We start from the raw sequence: 11,425 nt of genomic DNA, 5'->3' as shown, positions 1-11,425 counted from the left end.
GTCGGCCATCACTGGAAAGAGAGGCCCATTGGACTTGCAAACTTTATATGCCCCAATACAGGGGAATGCCAGGGCCAAAAGAATGGGAATGGGTGTGTAGGGAATTGGGGGTGGGAGTATGGGGGACTTTTGGTATAGCATTGGAAATGTAATTGAGGAAAATAAGTAATAAAAAAAATATAAAAAAAAAGAAAGTCATACCAATATACTATTAGTATACTAATATACATATCCTATGTAGCATAAAATAATCTATATTTTATAATTATGTAAATGTGAAAACTGGGAGGTAGAAGCCAACCAATGGTCTCAGATAAAACCCAGCCCATAGATTCTCACTCAGTCTTCCATTCTGGTCTCCTCTTGAGTTGGTAAACTAACATTTGAATATACCAGAGCTCAAGTTTCCAGAGTGAACCCCATCAGTTTAATGAGAATAATTGCTGACTATACTTATACCTCTCTCATGATGTGCATAGTATATGGCAAACTGCACATAGACTAGTGTGCTAGCTGTCTGGCAGGAATTTGAAACTTAGTACATTCTGACTAAAATTCCTGATTGTGATTCTAAACCTTTGTCTATATGAAGCTTCCTATTATGAGGTAACCACACCTCCCTTTTCCCCCCACACCATATCCAGCCCATTAGGAAATTCTAATTTCAATGGCATTAATGTATATCATAATCCAACATTTTTTCATGAATCTGCAGCTAATCTGATCCAAGTCATTTTCCTACCCAGATAGCTGTAATAGAATTTCCCAACCTCTCTCCCCCTGAGTTCTTCCCTAGTCCTTTAAGATCTACTCTACTCTCAACACAGCAATGGGAAGGAAACTTGAGTGTTATCCCAGCCCTCAGTCTTCACATAAAAATCTAATCCCCAGTCTCTCAGAAGGTACTTTCTACTGTTCACTCACCACCCTCTTGCCCTATGTCACTCTTCTGAAATGCTGGTTTCATCACAGTGCCACAAGCAGGCCAGGCAGGTCTGTTCCCCACTCCACTGCCTCTGCAGAGGCCTTTCTTCTGATTCTCACATGTTCCCCCATGCCCACAAGGTTGACTTCTCTGCACCAAATAAACCTTTTCACATCAGTCCCTCTAAAGTTCCATACCAGCCCCCACATTTTCTTTCCTCTTCTAATTTTCCCTATTAGATTTATCAGTTTTGAATACAGTATACAATTACCTTAACATAATTATCATCTATTTCCTTTCCCTAGAATGTAAGTTGTATGCAGAGAAGAATGTTTAACTCTTTTGCTATCTGATCATCATCACCAAGTTCTTAGGTCAATACCTGGAAGCACACACTACCCTGCAATAAACATTTACTAACCTAATGAATAATAAATTGAGAAAATTAATTAGAATCAGTCCACTCTTAAGACCTATGATTCTGGTGTACATATGGTCATGCAAGATAACGACCAAGCCATCAAGAGCATGTATTCAGTTCTCCTTTTTTTAGGGTGTCCTGCCCACATTGTCTCACTAACATACAGTTAAAAGAATTACATAGATTAGGATTCTTATGGCTATTTTCTGAGGCCCTCACACATGTGTGGGAGCTAGGGGATTCATTCAGATATCCTAGTTCTCGTTGCTGAAACTACTATAACATTAAGACATCTTAGCCCTGCCCAGTGCCTGATGATCTGCAGCGCAGTCTGAGCTGCTGCCTGGTCTAGTGTGTACAGATGGGAATTGCCATGATGACAGAGAAAAAAACACTCTAGGGAAAGTGGGATGCCAAAGGGAGGACCATGCTCTGGGCAGATGGGCAGTTCAAAATAGGAAGTCATTTCTCTCTGGACAACTACAGAGTTGTACCTTTGCCAAGCTCCACCCTGGTTTCCAACCTTGAGAAGGGACTTTGTGGAGATAATTAATCACAGGATTTTTTTGCTCTTGCCTTCCCATTGGAATGGACCAGTGTACTCCTTTCTTCCCCCATCTCCTCCCTTCTCCAGGGACATAAGGCAAGCTAAGATTATAGCTCTAACCAGACACAATTCATCAGAAACACCTGTGACAATCCCCCATCTGGGTTTGCTCTCTCCCACTTCTCATTTCTTCATGCCCAACAGCATCACCATCTCTTGTTTGTCTACCTGTATCTCTCCCTTTCTCTTCCATACCTACCCACTGCAACCTCTGCTTGCCATTTTACCTGGGATCTTGCTAACTTCTAGAGACCATGACCTGAGTCACTTCTCCAACATCCCTAAGCCATCCCTCTCTGAACTCAGGTAAGAAGGCTGGTGATGGATTCCATAGGCAAACAAAGATAAAGAACTACTGAGAGAGAGCATAGGGATAACAAAGTAAAATATGTTCTGGCTGGAGTAAGAAGATAGCACTGATAAGGCAAGCATCCATTCCATTAATCCATCTTCTCTCCATCAGATCTGATGCCTCTCTCCTCAGGATGTTCCACAGCACACCAGTTTAGTGTGCTCTCATCTTCAGAGCTCTTCAATTCTGGGTACATTGAGGTACAGTATGAGGAAACTATAGATGCCAGGACTATCCAGTATGCTTCTAATTTATTTAGTTACTTTGATTATGTGCTGCCCTTTTGTCTCTGCTGCCCCATTGGGAGACATTTTGTGTTCCTATGTGAACAGAGGCTTTCATGAAGAGATGAACCCAACAATGCATAGGTACTACAAGATAATTTGTAAGAAGACAAAGGAAGCACGCTTCAGTTTTTAGAGGCAGAATAGAGAGTGTTCAGGGTGACCAGGTCTAAGGTCATTGATCAGCTTTATGAAATCAAAACTTTACCACTTACAAGAGCAAAACAGGAAAGATTCCATTTATCCCTCCTGTTTTGGAATGAAATCCTCAGGCCTTGGACCACATCAACCACAGACCTTTCCACTGCAGAGAGGAATGTCAAAGGCTGGCCTCCAGCAGGCTGAGCACCCTGCATTGATCTCATTTAATCTAATCATTAGCTGTTTCTCATAAATTCTGGGGTCAAATTCAGACTAAAAGGAAGTAGGCAACTGGAAAGTAAGGAAGAAAAATCTGTTGCATCAGTGATCACAAAACAGCCAGGTGATTCCAGGGAGCCTGGGCTCTCGGGGACACTAAAACACTTCCCTCAGAAAAATGCTCACCACAGAAATAAGCATTTTTCTTTCCCTACAAGGGCTGACCTTTTTCCTTTGTCTGGTTTTATCTCAGTGAATCATAAACATGTCCTGGCAATAGTGAAATAGTGTTGGTTTCTCTCTCCATGCATCTATGCTACCCACCGTTTACATCTAACTCTGTGGCCAGCAAGGAACAAGAAACCATCTTTTAGAAGGAGAGTCTTTCAGTTTTACAAGATAGCCCTCTTGCTGTCTTGTAGCATGAGGTATAGTTTCTAAATCAGGAGTATTTTCAAGCCTGTTAAAATCACCTTCATAGAAAACAGTAATTGATTTAAAAATAAATTTTGGAAATGAACCAGTTTTCTTATAGAGCAAAGATATTGATACTTTTCAAGTAAAGTAATGATCCCTCGACCTAAGATACTTTTCAAAATTTAACAATACAGTGATCACTCATTTCCTGTGATAGAGTTGACCTTCACAGTGTCAGAACTAGGGCAGTCTCTGCACCAGACAGTTTTTATGTGGAACATTAAAGTGCTCGGTTTTGAAGCTTATCTATCTGCCTCTGGAGGAAGCCTGTGTTAAAGACATTCATTAAAATGGCTGCTGTTTCATTCAGGGAAAGAATCTCTTTCAACACATCAAAGGCAGAAAGCCAGCTCTACAATCAGTAGGACTCCTAGATTTTCATGGTTCAAAGTTCCTATCCAATTGAAGGTAAGAGAGAGCAGGATGCCTGGAAAACATCCTCTTCCGAAAGTCCTAATCCCACACAATAGATTTTTGGAGAAAGGAGAACAATGCATGGCAAGTATCCAGGGTGCTTTAAAGAGACACACTCAGTACTGTATCTCTGAACAGACTCACTCAGTACTGTATCCTCTACACAGACAAACTCAGTAATGTTGAGTCTGTTCCCCTGAATCACCAGGAAGCATGAAGTCTGGGAAATATTAACCTAAGTTCATGGTAGCATGTTGACTCAGAGCTGGACAAGGTCAGCCGTGTGCCTACCATTTTAAAAAGAGCTCATGAGTAGCCATAGAAACTGTCAAGATCACCTCATCTGCATTAAATGTAGGATCCTTAAATACTTCACAAAATGCAATAATGGGGAGAAAGCAAGAATGTCTATGTAAAACAAAAATGTCTCTGTTAATTCACTTAGCTGCTCTTAGGGGATAAACACGACACCGAGAAACTAACAAGAGTTCTTATACTCAGACTCACAAAAAGCCTTTGACAAGATATCATGTCACATTCAGGAAGGATTTAGCAAGCTACTCTATCTTGTAAAAGAAACAGAGCCAGTGGATAGGCAAATAACACGTCTCCCAGGAATCAAAGCTGAGATCATAAGTAGCTGGAAAAAAGAGTACACAATGTAATCACTAAATCCAGAGGTGATTCAGCAGCCTTGAGTAAACAGACTGCCAGACTGATGGAAAGACACCAAAGAAAAATATTCATAGAGCAAAAAGTACCAACACGATAAGCTATAAATCAGGGGACTTTATTTCACAATGTCTAATTGAAATATGTAATAATGCAAACATATAAAATTAATTCACTTCAAGAAAGCTGACATAAATCAAGGTGAAGGCCTTCATGACTAGGAAAAGAAGCTACTACAGTCACTATGCAGGTGGAGCCTAAGGGTGTCACGTCAATGTAGATGTGAAAGTTACATCTCAATATGATGAGTTACTTTCTTTGTGACTGCCATCATGGTTTAGCTTTCCCTAATACTATTCCTAATATTATGAATGACACTAGGTATCTAGTGTCATTACCTCCATTTATGCAAAGAGATATTCATCAGAGAAATTGAGGGCCTCACCCAAAATTAATACAGTTGGTAAGTGGTTAAACTGAGATTTCAACCCAGAAATATATATAGCCAGTGCAGTGGCATAAAGATAATTGCAAGCCCACGTGAAATAGTAATATAAAGATATTGCGATAAGTAGATACAAACTAGAAAGAAAGAAGAAAGAGGGAGAGAGGGCTGAAAAAGGAGGGGTGGAAAGATAAGGGAAAGGAGTGAGGGTGGTAGGAGGGAATGGAGGAAAGGAGAGGAAGTTAGATATTATAGATACATGGATAATAGAGACAGAAAATGTAGACAGACAGACAGACAGATGATAGGTAGGTAGGTAGGTAGGTAGATAGATAGATAGATAGATAGATAGATAGATAGATAGATAGATAGATAGATATAGATTATGGCTAAATAAAGTAATCTGTAGCTATATCTATCATACCCACCCAGCACACAATGTACACTGGGACCTCAGGAAGATAGCAAGCACACAGGCCAAAGCACTTGAAGTGTTGGACCAGTCAAGGGCTGAATTTTCCAAGAAAGAAAGATGAATACTAAGAGGATAATCAACCTAAGCCTTCCAAGTGAAAACACAAGTAAGACTACCCCCAGTGTTCCTTTGTGCCAGATCTTTTCTAGAAGCTTCTCCACATTCTCTATGGAGTCCTCATCAAATTTTTCTTTTGTTGTCTGCATTCCACAGTGAGGGACCAAGCCTGCAAGAGTTAGTTCATTTGCCCTCTCCTCTCCAATTCAAGCATCCAGAAGACAGCAAAGTATCTTTAAACTGTGAGTGTTCTTTTAGCAAGAGTTAGGGGGGGAATGAAACATCATATTTTAAGTATATGTTATTTCTTTTAAAAAAACACTAAATAAATCATTCCACTATCATTTATAGAAAGTCATAGATGAGACGCCCAGTCCAGCAGGATATCCAGATTTATTCATAACTTTTTTTTTCTGAGACAGGGTTTCTCTGTATAGCCCTGGCTGTCCTGGAACTCACTTTGTAGACCAGGCTGGCCTTGAACTCAGAAATCCGCCTGCCTCTGTGGATTTCAACTATGGTGTTGAGTCTACCGTGACCATTTGACCCTAAATCTCTAGGTTAGCATGTATGGAACTCTCAAAAGCTGCAGGAGTCTGACCTGTCTGTCTCTCATATCTCCTCTTCTATCCATTGTACAACTGTGTTTAGCAATGCTTTGATTGGCTATTAAAATGACCAATGAGAAACATTATTGTAACATAATTTTTATTAGCCTACACAGCAAAAATTGAATCCAAGGTCAGAATCCCTAACCCAGAAATCCTTCCAACCACATCCAGATGTCCCGGGCCACCAGCCAGCCATGACTCCGTGGGTGTTTTGTGAAGCCTCACACAATTAGAAACAAGAGTCTGCTAGAACAATAACAAGATCAGCGATGAATGTCAAAACTAAAGAGAAATTATTTTTAGGTTTGCTATCTTAAATAATCTGCATTGCTATTCACGTCCACTGTCCTCAAGAGAAATGTCAGCGAAGGTAAATCTGAGGTCAGAAATGTCTGACAGTCTGGGAGTCATTTCTAGTATGCAGGAAACCATAGAAAGGGGATAACTGCCTCTTGTGCAGAGGCAGTCTGAGAGGGCGTTTAAATGAGGAGGGCCACATAGAGTTATGATGTGCATTACATATGTAAAGTGTGTTATTTCAGTTCACTGAGAATCTGGCTCTTGGGGCAGAACTGTCCCTATCCTATTTCAGACCCACAAGCTTATTTGTCTCAGTGTGCCCTCTAAGGTCCCTTGTCTGGGGATGGGCTGTGTCTCCTAACTCTGTGAGAAAGAGGGGAAATAGTTAAAGATGAACCATCTGCAACAGAGGTTGCCATTGTTTATCACATGATATAAAAGTGCCTATAGGGGTAGAAGAGAAGCCAGAAATCCACCCGTGGGAAACTCATCATTCAGGAATGCCAGCTGACTGGCGCAGCTTCCCCAGTTGGTTTCTGCTGGGTGTTTTGAGTGCCTAATTTGTTGATCTTGTCTGTATCTGGGGCTGGTTTTCCTTTGACTTGGAAGGCTCTGCAGACAGGACACTCTGCTCTACCTGGAATCTATGGGGGATTGCTTCTGGCTGCCTCAAAGGGACTACTGCAGTCGGTTTTTGCTCTCTGTGTCCAAGCCCCTGATTTGATTGTTATATCTCTGCTGTTATTTGTTCTTTTACGTGTAAGACTCACTCAAAGAGATGCTGCACTACCCAAATCTCTATTCAGAACACAGGCTAACTGCCTCAGAAGAACTACTTCAGTCTATTTCTGCTGTTTTTCTTTATTATTGACCCTGCTTCTTTTATGAAATTTTTAAAGATATATTTACTTTTATTTTATGCATATGAGGTTTTTCCTTAATGTATGTATGCATACCACATGCATGCCTAGTGCCTGCAGAGGACTGAAGAGGACATTAGATCCATTGGAACTGGAGTTTCAGATAGTTTTGAAACACCATATGCATACTGGGAGCCAAACCCTGTGGCCTTTGCAAAGACAGATGGTATTCTTAACAATTGAATCTTCTCCCCAGCTTCTTCTGCTGGATGGTTTGAGCATCTAATTTGGTGGTGTTTTGTTGGCTATTTTGTTACTTATTCTTTTACTTTGCCTTGCTATATATTTATATTTAATCTATGTATTTAATCAAGTAACAAAACTGAAAGTATAACCATCACAACCATTGTCTAGACAATGCAGAACAAATGTGTAATGCCAAAGGTTATTGGGTGCTAAGATTCTTGCCTGCAAATTGGCTCTAGCATTAGCTAGTTAGCTAGAAGAAGTTGAATTCCTCACCTCTAAAGTGAGTGTGGGAAGAATCCATTTACTTCACTGGGTTGTTGTTAAGTTAAACGGGTTATGCTTCAAGTCCTCCTGATCACTTCCCTAGAACTCTCTTAAGTGTTCATTATTTTTGTTGGTGCTATTAATCTGCCATCTCTGCAGGTTTGAATCACTGATGCTTTGGAAGAGTATGCAGCTACCTGCCTCTGGCTCTCGGTGCTGGGATTAAAGCTGAGTAGCACCATGGCCAGCTGACACTTCCATTTCCTTAGCCTACTACAGCTAGCTTAAATTCCTGGAGTTTATATCAATCCCTCCTGAAAATCTAAGCAAAGCAGAAATAACCCCTTGGTCATGTTCAATTAGTTGACCCATCTGGTTTGTTTTAGGCAGCCTTACTTTGAAACATGATTCTCCTTGAGCAACTTGATGCAGGTGCTTGATCCATCACCCAATGTTTCTTGCCATCTGCCTGGTTTACATCATGGAAAGGGAAGAAATTAAAACAGATTGTGTCTGTCTCTCCTTCTAGAACCCACTCCACTAGCTTCTGTACAGAGATGAAAAGGAAGTGGTAAGGAGGCCAGCAGAGGCAGCTCAAGAGCTGTCTCTGTCTTGGGTACTCCAGAAGGTTGATCTGCCTGAAACCTCAAGATACCAATTCTGTCCCTCTGAACTTCATTCCTAATGCTGCAGCATCTGGCTGAGAATGGGCACAGGACTCAGGTTGGCTGAATGCGTTCAATAGATGGGAAAATTCACCTCCTCTCAAAAGGTGGGAAGGGTTTAAACCCCACTGGAAGTGAGTCTACCTCTCTCAAGCCTATTCCTGCCCCACCCACCTCTCCCTGCATTAGAATAATAAATGCTCCCTTCAAACACTACAAGAAAGAGAATAAGATGCTGTCTATAAATCAAAACTCTCTAAAAGGTGCATTCAATGGAAAAAGCCATTCTCCTTGTAGCTCTTTCATTCAACTATGTGTGGCCGTTTTCACCTGACTTCATCACTCTTGCACCCTGGCATGAGGACTATGAACAAATTACACAGTCCATGTTGATTAGAACATTGAATGTCTGAGTCTGGGATTAAGTGTTTAAAAGCCATAATGAATTTTTAAAAATAGGGGTTTTTTTTTCAACATCTGTTAAAAGGTCAAACATCCTCCTGCAGGCCCCGCAGCCTTTGTGACATCCCACATCTGTGACATCCAGAAGACTCTGAGCAGCATAGTAGACCTTCAGAGTGACACTGTTTCCCAACTGTTACTTACAGATGAGTCACAGACAGAGAGAATCTGGGATCTGATGACAACTGAGGAAGGTACTCACTTTGAGAGTTGAGCCAGGATAGACAGACACACACCACTTTTCCTAGAGTATCAGTCACAATGTCTGATGAATTTGGATCCTGACAACTCCAACAGGGCCTCCCACAGAGCATCCTGGCTGCCTGAGTGTCTGTCCCAGTATTACTATAACGCTGGGTCTCTATTGAAGGTTAAAGTAATATATATTGTCTGATTGACTCCAGTGACCTGACTCTAGAACATTATATGAGCTGTGGGGACTTCCAGATTCAGTCTTGGGAAATTACTTTCTTTTTTCTCTTTCTTTCTTTACTTCGCTTTATTAATTTCTCTGAGAATTTAAAGCCTGTATTTCCAGCCCCAATCCCAGCTCAGTTATATCTTTCTCTTTAAAACTAAGAAGTTGAGTGAGGTGGTCTAGAAGACCCATATGTATGTTGTACTCTATGACTCCATGACACAACTCAGAAGGCAGTTCAGAGTGGCAAAGATAGCTAAGGAAGAGGATGGAGAAGTAGAGAGGAGGGACGCATCCTGCTTTGGGGGACCTTGAAGTCTAAGACCTATGGTAAAACAGAACCCATATAATAACTCTAGTGTGGCCAGTGCTTGACTCTTTATATGGAGGTCAGGAATGATGTGATATAAGACCAAAGGCTCCTCTGGGAATCAGGATTTCTCTGGAAACTGAAATTTGAAAAAGCAGCTACTTAGATCTAGTATGGAAGACAGGAAAGGCTGCACTGCTTGGTAAGATATCCCTTTGGAGATGTGGTAGGGAAGAGGGACCAGTAGTGAATCGTGGACCATTTTTGCAGCCACCCCTCCCTATTCTGTTCTAAGTCCCAAGTAATCCTTTCTCAGCCGTCAGAAAGGCCACTGCCACAGGCTCACCCTTCCTCTGCTTCTCTTCCACAGGTGCCACCTGACTCCAGTGCATGGACATCCCTAGCAATAACACAACACCCCGTGGCTTTCTCCTTCAAGGTTTCTTTGAGTTTCCACATCTGAGACCCCTTCTCTTCCTGGTGCTGCTGGCCGTGCACCTGGCCACTTTGAGTGGTAACCTGCTCATTCTGGTGGCTGTGATCTCCGTGCCTAGCAGGCCACCCATGCTGCTCTTCCTTTGCCAGTTGTCAGCCATTGAACTATGCTACACGCTAGTGGTGGTGCCCCGTTCTCTAGCTGACCTGAGCATGCCTGGCCATGGCAGGGGCAGTCCCATCTCCTTCCTGGGCTGTGCTGTCCAAATGCAGATGTTTGTGGCACTGGGTGGGGCTGAGTGCTTCTTGCTGGCAGCCATGGCCTATGACCGCTACGTGGCCATCTGCCACCCCCTGCGATATGCATCTATAGTGACCCCAGGTCTATGTGCACGCCTGGCCCTGGCCTGCTGCCTTGGAGGACTAGCTGTATCTGTGGGGCTAACGGTGGCAGTGTTCCACCTGCCTTTCTGTGGCTCCCGCCTGCTGGTGCATTTCTTCTGCGACATCACCGCACTGCTGCACTTGGCCTGTACACGGAGCTATGTGGATGAGCTGCCCTTGCTAGGAGCCTGCCTGGTGCTGCTGTTGCTGCCCTCAATGCTCATTTTGACCTCTTACGGGGCCATTGCCTCTGCCCTGCGCCGCCTGCATGGTGGTGGAGGCAGACGCAAGGCTGCCTCCACCTGTGCCTCGCACCTGGCTGTCACCTTCCTGCATTATGGTTGTGCCACCTTCATGTATGTGCGGCCAAAATCCAGTTACTCCCCGCGACTGGATCGCACACTAGCGCTGGTTTATACCAATGTCACACCACTTCTATATCCTCTTATCTACAGCCTGCGCAACCGGGAGATCACTTCTGCCATTCACAGGGTCCTGGGGTTCCGTGGATCAGGGTCTGTGTGAGCCCTGATAACTGGCAGAGACCAAGATAGAGTAGGAACTCTTATTTGCTGAAGTGTCCCCTAGTGTTTAGTGTTTGCATCTGGAGAGGCTCCTGGGAATTCAAGGGTGAGATTTAGGAAAGAGAACTTGGCAACTGCAAGAGAAGAGAGACACAGGGGGTGGCTGTGTCCTTCATTCCTTCCTGGAGGAATATCAAGAAGTGGAGAGACCTAGATCTACATTGAGAGCTTCCTTTGATTCCTGCCAAGTTTTCCCCATAATTCCCAGGCCTATGCTAGCCAGTGAGTGTTTTGTATGATGCCTATGGTTTGAAGGGCAGATGTGAAGAGCAATATAGCACATGGAAAGAGTAGCTTGGAGACCACTTAATCACGCTAGACTTGTCAAAGCCGAGTGGAGTTGTTACAGACCGTTTCTAGCTACTTGGAAAACTAGAAGCTTAATAAGCATTAG

The 11,425-nt window shown here is 42.8% G+C and overlaps 1 protein-coding gene across 1 annotated transcript; it reads left to right on the top strand.

The window, feature by feature from the left end:
- Positions 1-10,018: 10,018 nt before the first annotated feature.
- Positions 10,019-10,972, top strand: LOC110295548 (olfactory receptor 10AC1). The gene has a single exon (XM_021164037.1). The coding sequence runs from the start codon at positions 10,019-10,021 to the stop codon at positions 10,970-10,972; it is 954 nt and encodes a 317-aa protein (XP_021019696.1).
- The last annotated feature ends 453 nt before the right edge of the window (positions 10,973-11,425 follow it).

This window comes from Mus caroli, chromosome 6 (assembly GCF_900094665.2).
Source record: "Mus caroli chromosome 6, CAROLI_EIJ_v1.1, whole genome shotgun sequence".
Lineage (NCBI taxonomy): Eukaryota > Metazoa > Chordata > Mammalia > Rodentia > Muridae > Mus > Mus caroli.
This window is presented reverse-complemented; position numbering and strand designations above follow the sequence as displayed.